The following is a 25,306-nucleotide window of genomic DNA, read 5'->3' as shown; positions in this document are numbered from 1 at the left end:
AACCTGTTTATCCCTCTGCATTGAAATTATAGTTCGATGTGTTTTGGGGTTTTTGGTTTGTATTGTTTTGTTTTTTAAACGTGAGCTAAAATATATATATATATATATATATATATATATATATGTCTTAACAGCGAACAGTGTTTTTATTAACTAAATGCCTCCCTTACATGGATATCTAAGCTAAGCTAATTTATCTTAGGAGATGATTCAGCATAAGTTTTACTAGACATGAATGGAGATTTCTGCTCAAAGCTCTAAATTTGCTTAGCATCTTATTTAGTTTTTCTGTGAAAATGGCTTGATCTTACTGAATATTTAGTGAGATGATGCTATAAAGTTGGGATGTTTTTAGAGTAAGTTCTGAAGAATCTGAAAATAAATTTAAAAGTTAACCATTTAATTGATATATTAATTCATATATAAGAATAATAATTAATATACTAAGAAATTGTATTACAGAAAAAAGCTAAATAAGACTAAAAATGATATTAAAAAAAAAACATTTGAGGAATATTAAATCAACTTAGAAAGAGTGGGACAAAGAAAACGAAATATCCAGATATTTTGCTGGTAACAGTAGTGTTAAATATGACATGAAAGAGGCAGTCATGAGTATTAGGCTGATTCTGGATTACCAGTCGCTTTACACTCTGTTTTGTTAATTGATATTATTGTAGTTACAGTACTGTGTGGAGGTGTGGGGTAACAATGACAAAACCACACTTATCAAATGTCCAGAAATGATAACTAAGCAAGGCAGAAATAGTATAGAATACAGACGTATTATATAAACTGAGTAGTTCTGTTATTATTGATATAATTGTTGCTATTGTTGTTGGTCTTGCTGGATTGCTCCAGTACTGTAGTTGATTGTTGTACTCTTATAGATTATGAGATATTGAGGATATTATTGTACAGGTATCACTGATATACTGGGTGGTTGTTTTTGTGTTGCTGCTACTGCTGCTGTTGTATTTTGTTCTATTTCTTTATCACTGGGGGCAGGTTTCATTATTATCATTTCAAGTCCACCAAACCCATACAGTTGGACTCAGTACCTCATATATTACTTGCACAGAAACTATTAAGTACTTTTACTGTGTACTTTTCCTGTTATTCATTTATAAAGTGTCAAACACGTAAAATGAAATACCTTTTTGGATGACTTTGAAGTGGATTAAAATTAATTTCCTTAATAGTTAGTCCGCCAAACCCATACAGTACCTCATATACTACTTGTGCAGAAACTATGAAGTACTTACAGTACAGGTTTGGTGTACTAACCATTCAAGAAATGAATTATATCATACTTCAAAGTTAGCTGATAATGCATTTTATTTCTGTGTGTAAGGAACTTTCTGAATGCATTACAGGTAAAGTACACAATAAAAGTATTTCATTGTTTTTGTGCTTTATTTGTGAGATGCTTTATTTTGAAATCCAAAGTAATCGTTGGTAGAAGTTGGCTTTACCATAAAGTTGAAAGTGAACGTGCACTTAAAATAAAGTGTAGGCTGGCTTGACCAGTTGTTGTTTCTTCATCACTGTAGTTGATTCTTGTATTCTTATCCATTATGAGATAGTGAGGATATCATTGTACAGGTATCACTGATGGATGGTTGCTGCTGTTGTGTTTCTGCTACTGCTGTTTTTGTTATATTTCTTTATCACTGGGACAGGTTTCATTATAAGCTTATGCTTCTACCCAATCTAGAGGCAATAAAAATTAATTATGAATGTGTCACTTGTGATTTTTTGTCCTTTTCCATAATTGTGGTGATTTACCTTTTCTTTAGTCTTGTGGAGTTTTATTTGGTAAAAGCTAAAATATGTTGTCTTCATTGCAATTGATGATGGCTTGCAAATGTTTGTGTTATACCACTATCATTCACGTAGACGTACCACATATCATTCAGTTTTTTTCTTGATGCTTATTTTTCTGTATTTTGTCTAACCTATTTTGTCTCTTTATACAGCATTTGTGTAAGACTGTTTGTGTGAACGCCTGTTTCTCTGTTGGGGGTGTTTGTGTGTGTGCAGGTGAGTGTGTGTGTTGTGGTTTTTCTTTTTTTTTTTTTTTTGCAGAGATGCCGAGAAAGAAGAACTTCCGGAGATGCCAGGCAGCCATGAGGAGGGCAGCCAACAGACTGACGATCGAGGCCTCTCCTCAGCCTCCCGAGGTCCACTGTGCGCGTATGTATCTCTTATTTGCACCTTATCTGCCTGTATTCATATTTCATATATTTTTATACTTCATATATTTTTCATCTTTGTATATTTTAATAGTTTTTACTGTATGGCAACCCCTGCACACCAGTTGCCTGATAAAGTTCTAATCCAAGTATTCAAGTATATTTAGTTAGTTGTTATTCTGTTGTTGTTCTATTTTCTCTGTATGTCTGTAGCGCACGGAACTGGGCACCGACATCAGATGGAGAAGTGGGAGACGTCGGTGTTCACCGGGCGGCAGCACAAACTGGTCCTCCCACAGGAGTCCCATGGCAAGAAGGTAATGTTGTGTTTGAAATAGACTAACATAATAGTTACCCAAGTGAACAGTACATATTGATATAAATACAAAAATCTTCTCATTCAGGTGGTCTTAGCCATTGGTGACTCCCATCTTCGAAGCCTTGCAGGTATTTACATCACTATTTTGTATGTTCAATAAAGTATTCATTTGTGCTGTATTGATGTGTTTTATAAAAATGTTTTACAGATAAAAACAATTACAGTAGAAACCTTCTTTAATTTTATTTTAGATGGCATCGTGCAGGTCGACGGGGAGCGTCTGGCGTGGGGGTTCATGTCAACGCCCGGAGCTGGCGCCCGAGAGTTGAGGACAGAGGTGATTAACGCAGTAGTCCCTCTGACACCCGACTTGGTGTGCGTTTTAGCTCCGAGCAATGACTTGACTTCCAAGCACACCATCGGTCACGTGGCTGCAGACTTTGAGAGGTACCTGGCCGCCGTCTGCAGTCGCTGGCCTAAGGTAAGCACACCCTGAAATTACAGTCTTTGTGGCAGGCATGATTAGCTTCTCACTTGTATTTTACATGTAAAAGCTGTTTTCTCTGAATACAGCTCAAACACTTATGTAAAATGCATATTTTTGTTTTTAATGTTTTGATACTGCATATGTAAGAGCAGTCTTTCAGAAGTCTGTTTTCCTAAATGACTAAAAGTGTTTTTGCAGTATGTTTAAACTCAGTAGTGTGAACAGAATTTCATCCGATAAAAGTTGACAGAAAAATGTGTAAATTGATAGCCTTCTGACTGTTCAAGAAAAGATCAGAAAACGAGAGATGTTGATGAGTTGTTTCTCTACAGGTGTGTGTGCTGGACTTTCCCCCGAGGCTGACTGTCGAGGAATCCCTGCAAGAGCTCTACCGTCAGGAGTTTCACCGCGTGGCAACCCGCATGGGTACGTTAAAATATGTACTTGTGCTGTTGCATGTTTATCAAAGAAGACATCAGACATGTGTCGTGATTGTATTTTATCTTCTGCATCGTGGTATATAGATGTATGTAATTGTGTTGTTTTGCAAGCATAAAGAGCTGTGCTCTGTTCGACGTCGCTTACCTGGTTTGCCCTTTTTTATTTAAAACACTTTTTACCTTACAAACATTCAGCTGGATGTGATTTTGGCTGCTGACCAAGTATGTAAAAAGCTATATTGTTTATAATTATTATGTCTTCATTTTTTATTGAAGCAACTGGAGACCGTGCCACCAGCCCCCCCGGTGTGTCGTCCGTCACCTCCTCGCTTCACTCCCCGTGTGGTTGTGAAGGGAGAGGTGCGTGTCCGTCGGAGTCCAGGCCCCGAGGAGTGGATTGCTGTTCGTCCGGGCGGCAAGGTAATAATAATATGGCAGGAAATGTCACAGTTCTAAGGTTTTTATTGTTGTCACAGTTCCACAGACAAAAATTATCCCTGTTTATTTTTTAATTTTCTTTTTTTTTTCTTTTTTTCCTTTTTTTCAGTCCTCTGGAAAATGCAGTGCAGTTCAGCGGGAGGTCAGTGTGATAATTGTACAGAAAGACGTTTGAAGAAAGGTTTGCTCCAATTGGAAAAGCAGTAAAAGTCACTGCTTATGTTTCCGTTTTTGTATTTCTAGCTTGCTGGCATCCCCCTGAATCCTGTGCTGTTCAGCAGTGAGATGTTGGAGGAGATGGAGAAGGTTTCACCATCGAATCTGACATCTCCTGCTGTCTTCGCTGGTGTTTCACCACCAAAGGTAAAGTGCATAAAGACAAACATGTTTATGGGTTGTCATAAAATGTTTTGTTCTGAAAGAGTCATTGATTAACGATAGACTTCTATAATGCTGAATGTGTTCAGTGTCCATATCAAATTCACAGTGTGCAAATCTGTTTGTGTTTTGGACAGAGGCGGCGCGTGAAACACCAGTCCAAGAGGACTCGCCCGGACAAGCGAAGGGTAAGGAGATTTGGCAATGAAAATTTTTGTATTGAATTTTTTTCCTGTGATTATGTAGTAAAATAAAGTTTTTTTTGTTTTGTTTTTTTGTTTTTTTTTTTTCCCCAGACCGAGACGACATCCAGCCGAGGGATGTCGTCTGACTCCAAGGCTACTGTGGAGTCGAAGAAGGTAAGAAATGTTATTTTGTGTTTAAGGTTTTTTTTTTATTTTAAATATGTGTATATGTTCATATATATGTATTGTAAGTGGGGAAAAAAAAAACATTTGTCATGTATTTTATTCATTTATATTTTGGGTATATGTATAGTAAAATACACTTGTTTTGGTTTCTCTTTAGACCGACACTTCATCCAGCCGGGGGTCGTCGTCGGAGTCCGAGACCACTGTGGAGGTGAAGACGGTAAGGAATATTATTCTTAAAGACTCGCATCAAATATTTTATGATTACACATGACAGTGTTTTGAGCCCATTACTTGTTGATTTCCTTGCTTAGGTTGAGACATCACAGAGCCAGGGTGTGTTGTCTTCTACTGATGAAGATGAGGAAGCTACTGTGGAGGTAAGTGAGGTGAGTATGGCTAATGCTGATGTTGTTCGGGGTTCATTTCACCAGGGGCACGGTCAGTTTAGGAATCCAGGAGTTCAGTGCATGGCGATAGCTTTGGTCAGTTTAGCCAGACATATGGTGTCTAGTGTGATGAATTGGAGGACACAAGATTTAGATTTAGCTCTGTGGTTAGGAGATGACCTCTATACTGATCTAAAGGACCGTGGTATAATCCCTTCAGGAGAAAACTTTTTGATGGTCCCAGAGTTGCCGAGACAGAGAGTTTTGTACTGGCAGAACTTTAAGTTTGAGTTCCCCGATACTCTGAGTGGGGATGTCACTGTGACTGAGGGAGAGTTTATTGAGTGTGGAGCATATGTGACTTTAGAAAATGGGCTGGAAAGGATGCTATCTCAGTACCAGACATGTCTTTTGACCTTGTGTTCAAATACATGTGCTGTCATTTCTGCTGGTGGTAGGTATGCTGTGGTAGACTCTCATTCCCGTAGTGCTACTGGCCTGTTGGACGTCAATGGTACCAGTGTTGTTTTGTACTTTGGTTCCATTAGGGAAGTGTTTGATCACTTCAGTCATTTGGCAGTGATGTTAGGTGGTCGTAGCAAGCCTTTTGAGATCAATGGTGTTGATGTTAGCAGGGAGTGTGTTGATGTGCTGAGTAGCATATTTGGTTGTGATTCTGATGATGACAAGCGAGGTGTAAAACGTCAGGTGTCAGCAGATTGGGATGAAACAGACCTTTCCAGCTCATCTGAACATGTGGCAAAGAAACGTCATCATGTTTCAGATGAAGAGTTTGCTGTTGAGGAACAGGTTTTCTTAAGTCAGCAAGTTAGTTCAGATGTGGAGCTAGTCAGTGAAGAACATGAACAGCTTATGTTTAACCCTCTCTGTGAAAGTACTTGCCAAAGCTTGTGTACCAAATTAAAAATAGAGTATGAAAGTGTAAATAGTGCTGGGTCTAGTCGTGTCGGCGTGTTAGGCGTTCCGTGCCAAAATAGAGACATAGTTGCTGACGGTAGCTGCTACTTTAGGGCCGTTTCTCAGGCACTGAGTGGCACACAAAAGCATCACATCAAAATTAGGAGAGCGGTTGTGAAACATTTATTAAAAAATGACTTCAAATATAAAACTAGTCTAAGAGAAGGTTATTCCTCTGTGGCAGAGTACATAGACAAATCAAAAATGAAATACGTTAGCACCTGGGCCACAGAATTAGAAATCCAAGCGACAGCAGATTTATTGGGCATTAATGTATTTACATTTTATGGTGGTCATTGGTTAAAATATGGATGCAGTAGCAGTGTGTCAGAAAAATCCATTTATTTGGAAAACTGCCTGGGTAATCATTATGAGACTGTAGTCTGCGTTAAAGAACCCGAACTAGAAAGTTGTTATGAGTACTGTAAAGTAGATTGTTCAGAAGCGTATCGTACTAGATTGTCAGGCAAAGGTTTAAGTAGAGATGTTTCACCTGAACGTGATATATCCACTTCCAAAAAGAACTATATGTCAAAATATCGAAACGTAATGAGAAAAACTCAAATTAAGGATATAAATAAAATAAAATATGCAGTTGATGCGTGTCACCGGGAAAACGTGAAGGGCCAACACAAAATAAAATATGCAGAAGATGCGCGTTTCCGACAAAACGTGAAGGACCAGCAGAAAAAAAATATACACTGGATGCGCGTCACCGACAAAATGTGAAGGCCCAACACAAAATAAAATATGCAGTTAATGCGAGTTACCGACAAAACGTGAAGGACCAAAAGAAAAGAAAAGATGCTCAGGATGCGCATCATCGGCAAAACGTGAAGGAAAAAAGCAAAATAAAATATGCAAAGGATGCGCGTCACCGACAAATCGTGAAAGACCAGAGCAAAATAAAATATGCAAAGGATGCGCGTCACAGAGAAATGGTTAAAAGAGTAGTGAAATTAAAGAGGCAAGAAATAAAAGACAAAGATAAAACACAGAATATTGAGTTCTTCACAGAGAGGTTTTTAAATAAAGTTGAACATGGTCCTGAGTATGTCTGTTGTGTCTGTTTCAGGCTGCTGTTTCCCCATCAGGTGTTGAGTTGTAGGAAGGCTGCCTATAACAAGACTGAGATAATAGCTTCTTTAGCAGATAGGTGTATTAGAACTGACTATTTACATGAATGTAGTGAGGATTGTGTTCAGCCCTGTCAGATACTGACTTCAAGTAGAGGACATCTTTGGATTTGTTACACTTGTCGTCATAAAATTTCAAATGGCAAAATGCCTGCTGAAAGTGTAACAAATAATTTGGCAGTAGATCCAGTTCCCCCAGAATTAGCTTGTTTAAATAGGTTAGAACAACATTTGATTGCTTTAAATATTCCGTTCATGAAAATGCTCGCGTTGCCCAAAGGCGGCCAAAATGGAGTTCATGGACCAGTAACCTGCGTTCCATCAAACGTAGTTCAGACATCTAACATGTTGCCCCGCTCAAATATGGAGGGCTCTTTATTGGCAGTAAAATTAAAACGCAAGTTAACTTATAAAGGCCATTATGAGTACGAGTTTGTAGATACGATGCACATTCGGCAAGCTTTACGGGTTTTAAAGACATTAAATAAGTTTTATAAAGACATAGATTTTAATGAGGAATGGGTGAATGAGTTGTGTAGCTTAGACCATCTTGAGGATGAAGAAAAGGAAAAAAAGGAAGTAGTTGAGAGTGCTGCGGATGATGCTGACAATGAGGAGATGCTGCATGATCGGCAGCAACATTGCATGTTTTCAGACACGTGTCTGATGCCGGTAGATATTGGTCAGGAAGTTTTACATCAGTATTTTGACAGTATAGTTAATGTTGCACCAGCTGAGGGTAATAACCCAGTTAAGTTGTTGTCGGATCATGAAAATGAAAAAGTGTTTCCCGGTGTTGTTTCCTAGTGGTCGTAATATGTATCATGAAAGGCGTGCTTATGATGTGACATTGTCGCGTTACTTTAACAACAGAATTCTACATGCTGATAGAAGGTTTGCGCAGAATATAGAGTATATTTTCTTTGCTCAGTACATGTCAGAGGTAGAGCAAGTTGTTTCTAAGGTTAGCATAGCATTAAGAAAAGGAAAAGGAGGTGAGGTGAATGTAGAAAATGAGGAGTCCCTGAAGCAGTTGTTGGAGGTGGATGATGGTTTCCGGTTTCTTAAGCCTATTAGAGGGACTCCAGCGTTTTGGCAGGGAGTACAGAAAGACCTGATGGCCTGTGTTCGGCAACTTGGGATTCCAACGTGGTTTTGTTCATTCTCTTCCGCGGATCTGAGATGGCAAAACCTTCTTAAAACGATTTTAAAACAGGAAGGTCGAACACAAACAGAAGACTTGGAGTGGACTGATAGATGCGATCTGCTGCGCCGTAATCCTGTCACTGCCGCCAGAATGTTTGATTTCCGCTGGCATTGTTTTCTGAAGGAGGTCCTTATGTCTCCTTCAAATCCAATAGGAAAAATTATTGATTACTTTTACCGGGTAGAGTTTCAATGCCGCGGGAGTCCTCATGTGCACTGTCTTTTCTGGATAGAAAATGCACCTAAAATAGATACAAACACAGATGAAGAAGTGGTAGCTTTTATTGATAAGTATGTAACATGTGAGCTACCAGCACAGGATGAGACATTATTGGAGAAGGTCACATCTGTGCAGCAACATTCAAAGAGACATTCAAAAAGTTGTAAAAAAGCTGGCACTGAATGTCGCTTTAATTTCCCCAGACCAGTGTCAGGTAGGACATTTGTTGTTAATGTTAATTTGAATCCAAATGAGTGTGATAAATGCAAGAAACGAAAAGAAAAGAAAATGAGTGATTCAGATTCTGATTCGGATAAAAAATATGAAGTAAAAAGGTGCACATGTGGTAATGAGTACTATTATAACCTGCTTAAGGTAGATAAGGATTTGGCATTAAAAACTCTGGAGGCAGTGAAAAAAGCGGTAAAAGAGGAGACTTTTAATAGTCTAGATGAGTTGTTCCAGCATCTAAATATTAATCAGCAAATATTTGAGATTTGTTACAAGCGACTGAATATGTGCAAAACCAAAATTATTTATAAAAGAGACATTAAAGAGGCATGGATAAATCCATATAACAAGTCTCTTTTAAAATGCTGGAATGCAAATTTAGATATTCAATATGTAACCGATGCATACGCCGTTATAGTTTACATTATTTCATACATCAGTAAATCAGAAAAAGAGGTAGGACTGTTACTTAGTAAAGCGCATAAAGAAGCGACAAAAGATGGAAACGTGAATGCTCAACATGCACTGAAAACAATTGGCAGCGTTTATCTCAACAGTCGTGACGTGTCTGCTCAAGAGGCAGTTTATAGATTAACGGGAATGCATTTAAAGGAGAATTCACGTAAAGTAGAGTTTATACCAACAGGGGACAAAATAGTTCAAATGAGCAAACCGATTAGTTTAATCCAAAAAAGTGGACTATCTGGAGACGACGTGTGGATGGTTAGTGTCGTAGATCACTATAAAAGTAGGCCTAATAATAGCACTTTTAATGATATGTGCATTGCGACGTTCGTATCTGAATATCGTGTCTTGAGAGGAAATGAAAAGTCAAAGGATGCGGTACAGTTGCAAAGGGGGTTAGGGTTTATTCTAAAACGAACACGAACAAAACCCGCTGTAGTTCGTTATGCGTGCTTTTCAAAAACAAAAAACCCCGAATTATATTACAAAAGTCAGTTACAGTTGTTTCTTCCATACCGCGTTGAAGACTATCTAAAAGCTGCTGACTGTGCGACGTTCGAACAGTTTTATGAAAATGGTTCCGTGATCTTTAGTGATGGATCAGAACACACAGTTAAATCTGTCGTCGATGAGAATAGGAACAAATTCGAGGTAGAAGATTCAGACGAATTAGAAGAGTTACAGAATAAACTTGAAAATGAGGAAGGCCCAGTAGATGCTTGGGCAAATCTGTGTCCTGAACAGGAAGTAGAGCGTTTAGAATGTAAAGAAGAAATTAGAGAAAAAGAACAGGCACCAGAGGAAGATGTAGAAGTAGGTAAGGAGCCCATCGACAACATTCCAGATTTATCTCTTAGGAACGATCAGGCGTGTCAGTTAGAAAAAACTAATAACCTAATGAGTAGAAGTGAGGGCCTAGAATTAATTAGATCTCTGAATGAGAAGCAGCTCTCGGTCTTTTATAAAATCCGCAACTGGTGTTTAGACAAAGTAAATGGTAGAAACCCAGAACCCCTCCACGTGTTTATATCTGGAGGAGCTGGAGTCGGAAAGAGCTACCTAGTTAGAGCGATTCAGTATGAGGCTACGAGGTTATTGTCACCAAGTTGTCAGAAGCCAGATAATATTTGTGTTTTATTAACGACTCCTACAGGAATAGCTGCTTATCATTTAAATGCAGCGACTATCCACAGTACATTTGGCATTGGCAAAGACGTCAGCCTTCCTTACACACCTTTGAGTGAGGAAAAGCTGAACTCTTTGCGTGTTAAATATGCTGATTTGCAGATGAGTCATAATTGACGAACTCTCCATGGTCAATCATAATCTATTGGCTTATATCCATGGCAGATTGAGACAAATCAAACAAACTGGTGACTATAACCCTTTCGGTAACGTCAGCATTATCGCAGTCGGAGATTTTTATCAGTTGCCCCCGGTAAAGGGAAAAGCGTTGTATGTGCAGGATGTAAATATGAACTTGTGGTCTAGTTTATTTCAGCTCGTCGAGTTGACAACAGTCGTTCGGCAACAAGATGAAGAGTTTGCGCAATTATTAAATAGGATGCGAACGCATAAAAAAGGCACACAGATGTTAGCACGCGATATAAACATCTTGAAAAAGTGTGAAACAGGTGAAGAGAGCACAGCCTTACACATTTTTGCTACAAATTCCCAGGTTGATGAATATAATGAGAAACAGTTAAGAAGCATATGTCCTGACTACATAATTATAACTGCTCAGGACTTTGGTTACAATAAAAAAACTGGTAAATTAGAATTAAAGTCAGATCATCATGTTAGGGCCAAGAAAACTAGTTTACCAAGGGAGTTGTATTTGGGTAAAAATGCTCGAGTCATGTTGTCTCAGAACATTGATGTAAATGATGGTTTAGTGAATGGTGTATGTGGCACAGTGATTCACATTGAACAGCCTGTTAAAAATGAGTTTCCTCTCAGAGTTTATGTTAAATTTGATGATGAGAAGATAGGCATCAAGACGAAGAAACAAACCACTTACCCATCAGCAGAGTTAGTAGGTTCAGTACCAATTGAACCTCAGGAAGAGAGAGCCAATAAAAAAGGCATGAGACGACAGTTTCCATTAAAGTTAGCCTGGGCCTGTACTGTACACAAAGTACAGGGCCTTACAGTAGATAGTGCTGTCGTCTCTTTAGCTAAGATCTTTGCACCAGGACAGGCATATGTGCCATTAAGTAGAGTTAGAAGCTTGTCTGGTTTGATTATTCAGAAGTTTAAAGAAAAAGTTGTTTATTGTAATGACAGCATTAAAGAGGCCATCAATAATATGCCACCATTTATAACTGAAAGCCACACAGTAGAAAAGGATGGTTTTAGAGTATTTTTAATGAATGTTCAGAGTTTAAATCGCCATGTTTCAGATTTGGCCCACTGTGCGCAGCATTTGCAGCCTAACTGTATTGCTGTGACAGAGACATGGATACCTGCTGATGTTAGCTTAGATTCTGTAGAAATCACTGGATATAGATTGAGTAATGCTCCACGTAGTTTAGCCTACACAAACATTAATCCAGTGTTAACTTCACTTAAAGGCCAACAGCGTGGTGGCGTTGGTATGTACTGTGACAGTAATGTAGAATTTGAAAGTGTCACAGTGTTTAGCTGTAAAATGTGCCACATACAACATTTTAATAGCAGTCATTTACAGGCCACCCTCATATCCTGTGTCTCTCTTTTTCAGACATTTTGAAGCATTGCTAAATGTATTAGTCACATAGTGGAACAATAGTTGTTTTTGGTGATTTCAATGAGGACATTTTGAAGTCCTCAACAATTTGTCAGAAAATGAAAGACAGAGGATATGAACAACATGTGTCGACAGCCACAACAGAGAAAGGCACCTTAATTGACCATGTTTATGTTAAAAATAGTAATTATAGAGTAGAAGCGGTAGTGGTGCCTACATATTTTAGTGATCATGAGGGCATCATATGTTCCTTTAAGTAAGGCAGCCCACATGCTTTTAACTTAAGAAATGTTTTCTCAACTGTCAATATATTTAACATGTAGTTGCTGTGCTGCTCTTCACCTGAGTTCCCTGTTTGAAATCATTTGCGCGTAATAAGTTAATTTAGTCCTCTCTTGGTATCCATTATATTGTGTACAACTGTTAGTCCATGTTCCAAGGTATTCTGTGCTCCCTGTCTAGGAAGTAGTGAAAGTGTTAAAATAGTTAGATTTGTTGGTGGTTGAATAAAAAATAAATGGTTTTTAATTTGTTAGTGTTAGTGCAGTGTAGTGATCCAAGTTGCAAAGTTGTCGATACAGGCTTTGTTGCGCTGTGTGGTTAGGTTGTTGGATGTTGTTTAGGATCATGCCTCTTTTTCTATTGGTTTTATTAAATTGGATCATTTTAGTTGTATGTAACTGTTGTGTTTAAGTGTAATTACAGAGATAATTAAGTGAACAGGTAACTGCAGCCAAGGTAGGTACACAAGTAAATGTAAGTATTCATTATCCTATACAGTTACTTTTTCACACAATTAGACTCGTGACACACTTCAGTAAGTCTTGGTTTAAAAAAAATATTCTTGAGTGTTTTTATATCTGGTTTATATTAGTAGTTTATCTTTAGCTAACAGAAGCCAATGATGAACAAAGTTACACTGAGCTCTGTTGGTGGTCCTGATCCTCATTAGGCCTGTGAAGAGCATGAAAAAAGCTGTAACCTGAGGCTTCATATTTAATAGTTGCACTGTGTATTTACGGTTATTACAGAGGCACTGTCGCTGTATCCTTGTTAGACCTTGACCAGTCTGTAGCATTAGTATCGCTTGTGTTATAGTAATCCAAAACTGTATTTTATAGTGTTACTATATTGAGTAGAGAAGTGATGTCTAGAATAAAACATTGCCTGATGCAATTATGTATCTTTTCATGTGATTGATGCTTGCAATATGCATGTGTGTGTGTATGCGTGCGGGGCATATGTACATTTACATATGCACACACTCATACATTTGTTTTGTCATTTCCCTAGGAGACTTTGGCTTGTAGCAGTTGGCAAGAAGGTGTTCACCAAGATGAATTGGAAGACAGTCTTTTGTATTATTTTCCCTAATTTTTCCCTTTCTTATTTTTTTAACCCATTACATATCCTGTGTATAGTGGTAAAAATAAACTGTAGAATTGTAGCAACAGTGGAGTTTAGATAATAGTCTATACATAGCATTTTTTAATGAACTTGAGTTCTAATTTGTTGCCATATGAATAAATTCCTTTTTAAGTTATACAGCATGTCTTTGGAGTTTTTGTCGGTCATGGTACAAAAAAATAATGCAAATGAGAAAAAAATATTGTATAGATATGATGTATCTGTTGTAATTGGTGAACTGGTTTACTATAAACACATGAATGTTATGGTCAAAACGGATTATAATAAACCAATTTTTTGCTATTTATTTTCTAACAAAAGTCTGAAGTAAATATTTAGTCATTGAAAATATTTGTCATTGGTTAGGGCACACACAGTTGTTTTCTGAGCATTTGCACTCAATTGTAAAAACTTGAAATACACAGCATTTTATCAGAGAGTCATGGTGAGTGTGAAGTGTGCAGAAATAAAGGTAGGTGCAGGAGCACTGTGAACCCCAAGGAAGAATGTACAGCTGACAAAGGAGGTCATATTTATTGCTGCAAAGCATTTTCCATGAATTTATGTAAAATTATTTTGTATTCACAAAATGCATGTTTTATGCTAAAAGACTTTATAAAACAAAATGGAAGAAATTCAGAAGACATCAAAAATACAACATGGTGATATACTTGCTAACATGATCTGCTAAGTAATAATGGTTGTGTTGTAGCCAGCTAACCTTTTTGATTACATACTGGCATTTTGGTTATCACTGTGGCCCCCCGCCGACCATATCGTGCCTATTTAGGCAGAGTATAATGTGGTTGGAAGCAAAAAGGAAAATAAATGCTGCCAATTTTAGTGTATATATGGGTGAATTTTGCTTTATGAGAGAGGACTGTTTTTCTGTGGGTTGCCACTCCTATTGGAAAGATTGGAACAACTTTTGATCCCCATCGTGTGACAAAGCTCCCTGCTGTCATCTGCAGGAATCCCAATCAGTCAGTCAATCAATTTTCTTTAAACACAATATGCATTCAGTAAACAAATGGACACAAAATCCAAGATGGCAGACAATCTGTTGCCATGGTAATGGACTTTATGGACTACTTTTGCTGTTCTTGTGTTATACGTGTGGCAAATTTCATTTTCCCCCATCAAAGTGGAGATTTGGGGACCCACATGACCCCCCCTATAAGCAGCCCCCACAGTGCATAGTGTAATGTGTCATGGGCCTAACAAATATAAATGCTGTAAATATTGGTGCAGATCACATGTATTTCTGCAGAGATGTGAGTAAACTGTTTTGCATGGAGAGAAGGCTTTGTTTCATTGGTTGCCATGGTAACACCGTTTCTCCTATTAGAAAGATTAGAACAACTTTTGATCTTGTCACTAAGCTTACTTCCAAATTTGGAGTCAGTCGCATAAATTCCCACAAAATTGTTTAGGTACAGTGTGCAATAAGTGGGGAAAAAAAAAGCTTTATAACGGCAGGATGGCGGACACCCTGTTGCCATTCCAACAGGTGCGTAATGGACTTTTATACTCCATGTGGGTTATTATCTGTGCGGAATTTGAATTTCCTACGTAAAAGTAGACACGAGTCGCATGAAGCTCCTCAGACTACTTCGTTCAAATACAATGCGCTTCAAGTGATAAAAAGTGCATAAATGGTAAGATGGCGGACAACCCGTTGTACTGGTAACAGGTGCTTAATTGAGTTTTTTTTTTGCTTGTCTTGGGTTAATACATGTGTGCCAAATTTCGTAGCCCTCTGTCAAAGTAGTTGTTCCGGACCCTCGGAACAACTACATGGGTTGCCATGGGTTGCCACAGTGACACGTTCTGTCCTGTTGGAAAGATTTCACTAACTTTTGTTCCCCATCTTGTAACGAAGCTCCTTGCTGAGCATGGAGTCAATCGCATGAATCCCCTCAGACTAGTTTGTTCAAATATGATGCACTTAAAGTGATCAAAAGGGCACAAACGCCAAGATGGCGGACACCCCGTTGCCATGGTAACAGGTTCTTAATTGACTTTTTTTGCTCGTCTTGGTTACTTATACATGTGTACCAAATTTCATAGCCCTAGGTCAAAGTAGATGATAGGGGCCCCTAGGGGCCCCCCACAAAATGTGCTCCCCCCACAATACATATTACAATGCGTGAAGGACCTACCAAATATGAATTATTTAATTTTGATTCCGATCTGATATATTTCTGCGAAGATATGAGTGAACCGTGTTTCATGGCGAAAACGCATTTTTCCGTGGGTTGCTATGGTAACATGCTTTGTCCTACTGGAAAGATTTCACTAACTTTTGCTCCCCATCTTGTAACGAAGCTTCCTGCTGAGTATGGAGCCAATCGCATAAATCCCCTCAGACTAGTTCGTTCAATTACGATGCGCTTAAAGGGATTAAAAGGGCATGAACGCCAACATGGCGGACACCCCGTTGCCATGGTAACAGGTGGTCAATTGAGTTTTTTGCTCGTCGTGGGGTGCTACACATGTGTGCCGAATTTCGTAGCCCTAGGTCAAAGTAGACGATCGGGCCTCTAGGGGCCCCCCCAAAATGTGCCCCCACCCCCACAATACATATTACAATGCGTTAAGGACCTACCAAATAAGAATTATTGGAATTTAGGTTCCAATCGGATGTATTTCTGCGAAGAAATGAGTGAACCGTGTTTCATGGCGAGGAGTATTTTTTTCAAGATGGCGGACACCCCGTTGCCATGGTAACAAGTTCTCAATAGAGTTTTTTGCTCGTCTTGGTTACTTATACATGTGTGCCGAATGTCGTGGTCCTAGGTAAAAGTAGACGATCGGGCCCCTAGGGGCCCCCCCAAAATTTGTCCCCCCCACAATACATATTACAATGCGTGAAGGACCTACCAAACATGAATTATATTAATTTTGGTTCCGATCGGATGCATTTCTGCAGAGATATAAGCAAACCGTGTTTCATGGCGAGAACGCTTTTTTCCATGGGTTGCTACGGTAACACGCTTTCTCCTATAAGAAAAGATTTGAATAACTTTTGGTCCCCATCTTGTCATGAAGCTCCATGGCGAATGTGGAGCCAATAGCATGAATCGCCTCAGACTAGTTCGTTCAAATGTGATGCGCCCAAATTGACAAAAACGGGCCAAAATATGGCCGCAAACGCCAAGATGGCGGAAAGCCCGTTGCCATGACAACAGGCGTTTCAATGACTTTTTTACTTGTCTTGATGTGATAGACATGTGTACCGAATTTCGTCGTCCTACGTCAAACTAAAATTTTTTTCCCCCATTCTAGAGGCCATTTTTGGCGTTTCTAGGGGGCGCTGTCTAGGCATTTTTACATTGGCGTGCATACAAACGCCAAATTATCGAAATTTTCACCGGACGTGAGGTGTGTGCCAAGTTTCGCAACTTTTCACGGGGTCTAAGGGGGTCAAAATTGAGTGAGTTGTGCTTAGAACGAGAACGAGAATAATAATAATAATAATTAAAGCCGCAAGCGGCATCCATCGGGTCCTCGCCTCATGCCGAACCCTCCACCCGAACTCGCCACAAAGCTTCCGGGTTAGTCTAGGCATTTTTACATTGGCGTGCACGCGGACCCCAGAATATTGCTATTTTCGCCGGGACTGAGGTGTGTGCCAAGTTTCGCAACTTTTCACGGGGCCTAAGGGGGTCAAAAATGGCCGAGTTGTGCTGAGAACGAGGAGAAGAATAATTAAAGCCGCAAGCGGCATCCATCGGGTCCTCGCCTCATGCCGAACCCTCCACCCGAACTCGCCACAAAGCTTCCAGGTGGATGTGAAGTAAAAGGCACGAATCCAAAACTAGTTTGTTCAAAAACAATGCACATACAGTGCTAAATGGGCGTAAACGCCAAGACGGCGGACACCCCGTTGCCATGGTAACAGGTGGTCAATGCACTTTTTTACTCGCCTTGGGTTGTTACACATGTGTGCCGAATTTCGTAGCCATAGGTGAAAGTAGACGATCGGGCCCCTGAGGGCCCCCCCCCAAAAAGTGCCCCCCCCACAATACATTCTATAATGTGTTAAGGACCTACCAAATATGAATAGTTAAAGTTTTGGTGCACATCGCATGAATTTGTGCAAAGATATATGCAAACCGTGTTTCATGGCGAGAAGGTTTTTTTCCAAGATGGCGGACACTCCGTTACCATGGTAACAGGTTGTTAATTGAGTTTTTTGCTCGTCTTGGTTACTTATACATGGTTACCGAATTTGGTAGCCCTAGGTCAAAGTAGACTATCGGGCCCCAGGGGCCCCCCCCAAAATGTGCCCCCCCCACAATACATATTATAATGTGTTAAGAACCTACCAAATATGAATTATTTTAATTTTGGTTCCGATCGGATGCATTTCTGCAGCAATATGAGTGAACCGTGTTTCATGGCGAGAACGCTTTTTTCCATGGGTTGCCACGGTAACACGCTTTCTCCTATCAGAAAGATTTGAATAACTTTTGATCCCCATCTTGTCATGAAGCTCCATGGCGAATGTGGAGCCAATAGCGTGAATCCCCTCAGACTAGTTCGTTGAAATATGATATGCTTAAAGTGATAAAAAGGCCATAAACGCCAAGATGGCGGACACCCCGTTGCCATGGTAACAGGTTCTCAATAGAGTGTTTTGCTCGTCTTGGTTACTTATACATGTGTACCGAATTTCGTAGCCCTAGGTCAAAGTAGACAATCGGGCCCCTAGGGGCCCCCCCAATATGCGCCCCACCCACAATACATATTACAATGCGTTAAGGACCTACCAAACATGAATTATTTTAATTTTGGTTCCGTTCGGATGTATTTCTGCGAAGATATGAGTGAACCGTGTTTCATGGCGAGAACGCTTTTTTCCATGGGTTGCCACGGTAACACACTTTGTCCTATCAAAAAGATTTGAATAACTTTTGGTCCCCATCTTGTCACGAAGCTCCATGGCGAATGTGGAGCCAATAGCATGAATCACCTCAGACTAGTTCGTTCAAATGCGATTCGCCCAAATTGACAAAAACGGGCAAAAAAATTGCCGCAAACGCCAAGATGGCGGACAGCCCGTTGCCATGGCAACAGGTCTACCTTTGACTTTTTTGGTCGTCTTGAGATGGTAGACATGTGTACCGAATTTCGTTGTCCTACGTCAAAGTAAACTTTTGACACCCCATTCTACGGGCCATCTTTGGCGTTTCTAGGGGGCGTTGTCGAGGCATTTTTGCATTGGCGTGCAGGCGGACACCAGAATATTGCTATTTTCGCCGGGCTTGAGGTGTGTGCCAAGTTTCGCAACTTTTCACGGGGTCTAAGGGGGTCAAAATTGAGTGAGTTGTGCTGACGAGGAGGAAAAAAATAATAATAAACATTACAATAACAATAGGGCCCTGCCATACTTCGTATGGCTCGGACCCTAACAAGCGGCATCCATCGGGTCCTCGCCTCATGCCGAACCCTCCACCCGAGTCCAGGTTCTCCTAATGCTACATGTGAAGGACCCGCACAGCCAGTTCATTTTAATAGAGAAATACAATTCACATATTGAGAAAAGAATGTGTGTAAAGGCCAAGATGGCGGACAGCCCGTTACCATGGCAACATGTGTTTCATTGACTTTTTAGCTTGTCTTGGGATGATACACATGTGTGCCGAATTTCGTAGCCCGAGATGAAAGTAGACGATCGGGCCCCTTGGGGCCCCCCCAAAAAGGTTCCCCCCCACAATACATTCTATAATATGTTAAGGACCTACCAAATATGAATATTTACAGTTTTGGTGCACATCGTATGAATGTGTGCAAAGATATAAGCAAACCGTGTTTCATGGCGAGAAGGTTTTTTTCCAAGATGGCGGACACTCCAGTGCCATGGTAAGAGGCTCTTAATTGAGTTTTATGCTTGTCTCGGGTTGATACACATGTGTGCCGAATTTCGTAGCCCTAGCTCAAAGTAGACGATCGGGCCCCTAGGGCCCCCCCCCCAAAATGTGCCCCCCCCACAATACATATTACAATGCGTTAAGGACCTACCAAATATGAATTATTGGAATTTTGGTTCCGATCGGATGCATTTCTGCAGAGATATAAGCAAACCGTGTTTCATGGCGAGAACGCTGTTTTCCATGGGTTGCCACGGTAACACGCTTTCTCCTATCAGAAAGATTTGAATAACTTTTGGTCCCCATCTTGTCACGAAGCTCCATTGCGAATGTGGAGCCAATAGCCTGAATCCCCTCAGACTAGTTCGTTCAAATACGATGCGCTTAAAGTGATAAAAAGGGCATAAACGCCAAGATGGCGGACACCCCGTTGCCATGGTAACAGGTTCTCAATAGAGTTTTTTGCTCGTCTTGGTTACTTATACATGTGTACCGAATTTCGTAGCCATAGGTCAAAGTAGACTATCGGGCCCCTCTGGGCCCCCCCCAAAATGCGCCCCCCCCACAATACATATTACAATGCGTGAAGGACCTACCAAACATGAATTATCAGAATTTTGGTTCCGATCGGATGCATTTCTGCGAAGATATGAGTGAACCGTGTTTCATGGCGAGAACGCTTTTTTCCATGGGTTGCCACGGTAACACGCTTTCTCCTATCAAAAAGATTTGAATAACTTTTTGTCCCCATCTTGTCACGAAGCTCCATGGCGAATGTGGAGCCAATAGCATGAATCCCCTCAGACTAGTTCGTTCAAATACGATGCGCCCAAATTGACAAAAACGGGCCAAAAAATGGCCGCAAACGCCAAGATGGCGGACAGCCCATTGCCATGACAACAGGCGTTTCAATGAGTTTTTTACTTGTCTTCATGTGATAGACATGTGTACCGAATTTCGTCGTCCTACGTCAAACTAAAAAATTTTTTCCCCATTCTAGAGCCATTTTTGGCATTTCTAGGGGGCGCTGTCGAGGCATTTTTGCATTGGCGTGCATACAAACGCCAAATTATCGAAATTTTCACCGGACGTGAGGTGTGTGCCAAGTTTCGCAACTTTTCACGGGGTCTAAGGGGGTCAAAATTGAGTGAGTTGTGCTTAGAACGAGAACGAGGAGAATAATAAACATTACAATAACAATAGGGCCCTGCCATACTTCGTATGGCTCGGACCCTAATAAACATTACAATAACAATAGGGCCTTGCCATACTTCGTATGGCGAGGACCCTAATTAAAGCCGCAAGCGGCATCCATCGGGTCCTCGCCTCATGCCGCAACCTCCACCCGAACTCGCCACAAAGCTTCCGGGTGGATGTGAAGTAAAAGGCACGAATCCAAAAGTAGTTTGTTAAAAAACAATGCACATACAGTAATAAATGGGCATGAACGCCAAGATGGTGGACACCCCGTTGCCATGGTAACAGGTGGTCAATTCACTTTTTTACTTACCTTGGGTTGTTACACATGTGTAACGAATTTCGTAGCCCGAGATGAAAGTAGACGATCAGGCCCCTTGGGGCCCCCCCAAAAAGTGTCCCCCCCACAATACATTCTATAATGTGTTAAGGACCTACCAAATATGAATAGTTACAGTTTTGGTGCACATCGTATGAATTTGTGCAAAGATATAAGCAAACCGTGTTTCATGGCGAGAAGGTTTTTTTCCAAGATGGCGGACACCCTGTTGCCATGGTAACGGCTGCACAATGAAGTTTTTTGCTTGTCTTGGGTTGATACACATGTGTGCCGAATTTCGTAGCCCTAGCTCAAAGTAGACGATCGGGCCCCTAGGGGCCCCCCCCAAAATGTGCCCCCCCCACAATACATATTCCAATGCGTTAAGGACCTACCAAATATGAATTATTGGAATTTTGGTTCCAATGGGATCTATTTCTGCGAAGATATGAGTGAACCGTGTTTCATGGCGAGATCGCTTTTTTCCATGGGTTGCCACGGTAACACGCTTTCGCCTATCAAAAAGATTTGAATAACTTTTGGTCCCCATCTTGTCACGAAGCTCCATGGCGAATGTGGAGCCAATAGCATGATTCGCCTCAGACTAGTTCGTTCAAATGCGATGCGCCCAAATTGACAAAAACGGGCAAAAAAATGGCCGCAAACGCCAAGATGGCGGACAGCCCGTTGCCATGACAACAGACGTTTCAATGACTTTTTTACTTGTCTGGATGTGATAGACATGTGTACCGAATTTCGTCGTCCTACGTCAAACTAAAATTTTTTTCCCCCATTCTAGAGGCCATTTTTGGCGTTTCTAGGGGGCGCCGTCGAGGCATTTTCACATTGGCGTGCACGCGGACCCCAGAATATCGCTATTTTCGCCGGGACTGAGGTGTGTGCCAAGTTTCGCAACTTTTCACGGGGTCTAAGGGGGTCAAAATTGAGTGAGTTGTGCTGAGAAGAATAAACATTACAATAACAATAGGGCCTTGCCATACTTCGTATGGCTCGGACCCTAATAACAAGCGGCATCCATCGGGTCCTCGCCTCATGCCGAACCCTCCACCCGAGTCCTGGTTCTCCTAATGCTACATGTGAAGGACCCGCACAGCCAGTTCATTTTAATAGAGAAATACAATTCACATATTGAGAAAAGATTGTGTGTAAACGCCATGATGGCGGACAGGCCGTTACCATGGCAACATGTGTTTCATTGACTTTTTAGCTTGTCTTGGGATGATACACATGTGTGCCGAATTTCGTAGCCCGAGATGACAGTAGACGATAGGGCCCCTTGGGGCCCCCCCAAAAAGTGTCCCCCCCACAATACATTCTATAATGTGTTAAGGACCTACCAAATATGAATAGTTACAGTTTTGGTGCACATCGTATGAATGTGTGCAAAGATATAAGCAAACTGTGTTTCATGGCGAGAAGGTTTTTTTCCAAGATGGCGGACACCCCGTTGCCATGGTAACGGCTGCACAATGAAGTTTTTTGCTTGTCTTGGGTTGATACACGTGTGCCGGATTTCGTAGCCCTAGGTCAAAGTAGACGATCGGGCCCCTAGGGGCACCCCCCAAAATGTGCCCCCCCCACAATACATATTCCAATGCGTTAAGGACCTACCAAATATGAATTATTGGAATTTTGGTTCCAATGGGATCTATTTCTGCGAAGATATGAGTGAACCGTGTTTCATGGCGAGGAGTATTTTTTTCAAGATGGTGGACACACCGTTGCCATGGTAACAGGTGTTTAATTGAGTTTTATGCTTGTCTAGGGTTGATACACATGTGTGGCGAATTTCGCAGCCCTAGCTCAAAGTAGACGATCGGGCCCCTAGGGGCCCCCCCAAAATGTGCCCCCCCCCCACAATACATATTACAATGCGTGAAGGACCTACCAAACATGAATTATTTTAATTTTGGTTCCGATCGGACGTATTTCTGCGAAGACATGAGTGAACCGTGTTTCATGGCGAGATCGCTTTTTTCCATGGGTTGCCACGGTAACACGCTTTCGCCTATCAAAAAGATTTGAATAACTTTTGGTCCCCATCTTGTCACGAAGCTCCATGGCGAATGTGGAGCCAATAGCATGATTCGCCTCAGACTAGTTCGTTCAAATGCGATGCGCCCAAATTGACAAAAACGGGCAAAAAAATGGCCGCAAACGCCAAGATGGCGGACAGCCCGTTGCCATGACAACAGACGTTTCAATGACTTTTTTACTTGTCTGGATGTGATAGACATGTGTACCGAATTTCGTCGTCCTACGTCAAACTAAAATTTTTTTTCCCCATTCTAGAGGCCATTTTTGGCGTTTCTAGGGGGCGCCGTCGAGGCATTTTCACATTGGCGTGCACGCGGACCCCAGAATATTGCTATTTTCGCCGGGACTGAGGTGTGTGCCAAGTTTCGCAACTTTTCACGGGGTCTAAGGGGGTCAAAATTGAGTGAGTTGTGCTGAGAAGAATAAACATTACAATAACAATAGGGCCTTGCCATACTTCGTATGGCTCGGACCCTAATAACAAGCGGCATCCATCGGGTCCTCGCCTCATGCCGAACCCTCCACCCGAGTCCTGGTTCTCCTAATGCTACATGTGAAGGACCCGCACAGCCAGTTCATTTTAATAGAGAAATACAATTCACATATTGAGAAAAGATTGTGTGTAAACGCCATGATGGCGGACAGGCCGTTACCATGGCAACATGTGTTTCATTGACTTTTTAGCTTGTCTTGGGATGATACACATGTGTGCCGAATTTCGTAGCCTGAGATGAAAGTAGACGATAGGGCCCCTTGGGGCCCCCCCAAAAAGTGTCCCCCCCACAATACATTCTATAATGTGTTAAGGACCTACCAAATATGAATAGTTACAGTTTTGGTGCACATCGTATGAATGTGTGCAAAGATATAAGCAAACCGTATTTCATGGCGAGAAGGTTTTTTTCCAAGATGGCGGACACCCCGTTGCCATGGTAACGGCTGCACAATGAAGTTTTTTGCTTGTCTTGGGTTGATACACATGTGCCGAATTTCGTAGCCCTAGGTCAAAGTAGACGATCGGGCCCCTAGGGGCACCCCCCAAAATGTGCCCCCCCCACAATACATATTCCAATGCGTTAAGGACCTACCAAATATGAATTATTGGAATTTTGGTTCCAATGGGATCTATTTCTGCGAAGATATGAGTGAACCGTGTTTCATGGCGAGATCGCTTTTTTCCATGGGTTGCCACGGTAACACGCTTTCGCCTATCAAAAAGATTTGAATAACTTTTGGTCCCCATCTTGTCACGAAGCTCCATGGCGAATGTGGAGCCAATAGCATGATTCGCCTCAGACTAGTTCGTTCAAATGCGATGCGCCCAAATTGACAAAAACGGGCAAAAAAATGGCCGCAAACGCCAAGATGGTGGACAGCCCGTTGCCATGACAACAGACGTTTCAATGACTTTTTTACTTGTCTGGATGTGATAGACATGTGTACCGAATTTCGTCGTCCTACGTCAAACTAAAATTTTTTTCCCCCATTCTAGAGGCCATTTTTGGCGTTTCTAGGGGGCGCCATCGAGGCATTTTCACATTGGCGTGCACGCGGACCCCAGAATATCGCTATTTTCGCCGGGACTGAGGTGTGTGCCAAGTTTCGCAACTTTTCACGGGGTCTAAGGGGGTCAAAATTGAGTGAGTTGTGCTGAGAAGAATAAACATTACAATAACAATAGGGCCTTGCCATACTTCGTATGGCTCGGACCCTAATAAACATTACAATAACAATAGGGCCCTGCCATACTTTGTATGGCTCGGACCCTAATAAACATTACAATAACAATAGGGCCCTGCCATACTTCGTATGGCTCGGACCCGAACAAGCGGCATCCATCGGGTCCTCGCCTCATGCCGAACCCTCCACCCAAGTCTTGGTTCTCCTAATGCTACATGTGAAGGACACGCACAGCCAGTTCATTTTAATAGAGAAATACAATTCACATATTGAGAAAAGAATGTGTGTAAACGCCAAGATGGCGGACAGCCCGTTACCATGGCAACATGTGTTTCATTGACTTTTTAGCTTGTCTTGGGATGATACACATGTGTGCCGAATTTCGTAGCCCGAGATGAAAGTAGATGATCGGGCCCCTTGGGGCCCCCCCAAAAAGTGTCCCCCCCACAATACATTCTATAATGTGTTAAGGAGCTACCAAATATGAATAGTTACAGTTTTGGTGCACATCGTATGAATGTGTGCAAAGATATAAGCAAACCGTGTTTCATGGCGAGAAGGTTTTTTTCCAAGATGGCGGACACCCCGTTGCCATGGTAACGGCTGCACAATGAAGTTTTTTGCTCGTCTTGGGTTGATACACATGTGTGCCGAATTTCGTAGCCCTAGCTCAAAGTAGATGATCGGGCCCCTAGGGGCCCCCCCAAAATGTGCCCCCCCCCACAATACATATTACAATGCGTGAAAGACCTACCAAATATGAATTATTGGAATTCTGGTTCCAATCT

At 41.3% G+C, this 25,306-nt stretch overlaps 1 protein-coding gene and 1 long non-coding RNA gene across 2 annotated transcripts in view; one reads left to right on the top strand and one right to left on the bottom strand.

Moving 5' to 3' along the window:
• Window positions 1-25,306, bottom strand: part of LOC306758097 — a 49,752-nt gene that overhangs the window by 7,520 nt on the left and 16,926 nt on the right. The gene's annotated exons all lie outside the window — the stretch shown is intronic.
• The window catches only part of LOC306758061 (uncharacterized protein), a gene marked incomplete at its 3' end in the record, with an annotated part of 39,821 nt that continues 15,868 nt past the window's right edge, over window positions 1,354-25,306 (top strand). The window contains exons 1-13 of the mRNA XM_079243277.1: window positions 1,354-2,196; window positions 2,409-2,512; window positions 2,600-2,642; window positions 2,766-2,995; window positions 3,334-3,427; window positions 3,718-3,833; window positions 3,989-4,021; window positions 4,123-4,242; window positions 4,395-4,445; window positions 4,554-4,616; window positions 4,786-4,848; window positions 4,943-5,008; window positions 5,063-5,113. Coding sequence (XP_079099403.1) covers window positions 2,091-2,196; window positions 2,409-2,512; window positions 2,600-2,642; window positions 2,766-2,995; window positions 3,334-3,427; window positions 3,718-3,833; window positions 3,989-4,021; window positions 4,123-4,242; window positions 4,395-4,445; window positions 4,554-4,616; window positions 4,786-4,848; window positions 4,943-5,008; window positions 5,063-5,113 — 1,140 coding nt within the window. The 5' untranslated portion in view covers window positions 1,354-2,090. The remainder of the gene's footprint in view (window positions 2,197-2,408; window positions 2,513-2,599; window positions 2,643-2,765; window positions 2,996-3,333; window positions 3,428-3,717; window positions 3,834-3,988; window positions 4,022-4,122; window positions 4,243-4,394; window positions 4,446-4,553; window positions 4,617-4,785; window positions 4,849-4,942; window positions 5,009-5,062; window positions 5,114-25,306) is intronic.

The sequence above is a fragment of the Telmatherina bonti genome, assembly GCF_933228915.1.
Source record: "Telmatherina bonti genome assembly, chromosome: 7".
Classification (NCBI taxonomy): domain Eukaryota; kingdom Metazoa; phylum Chordata; class Actinopteri; order Atheriniformes; family Telmatherinidae; genus Telmatherina; species Telmatherina bonti.
Note: the sequence above shows the minus strand (reverse complement) of the source record. Positions and strands in the feature narration are given on the sequence as shown.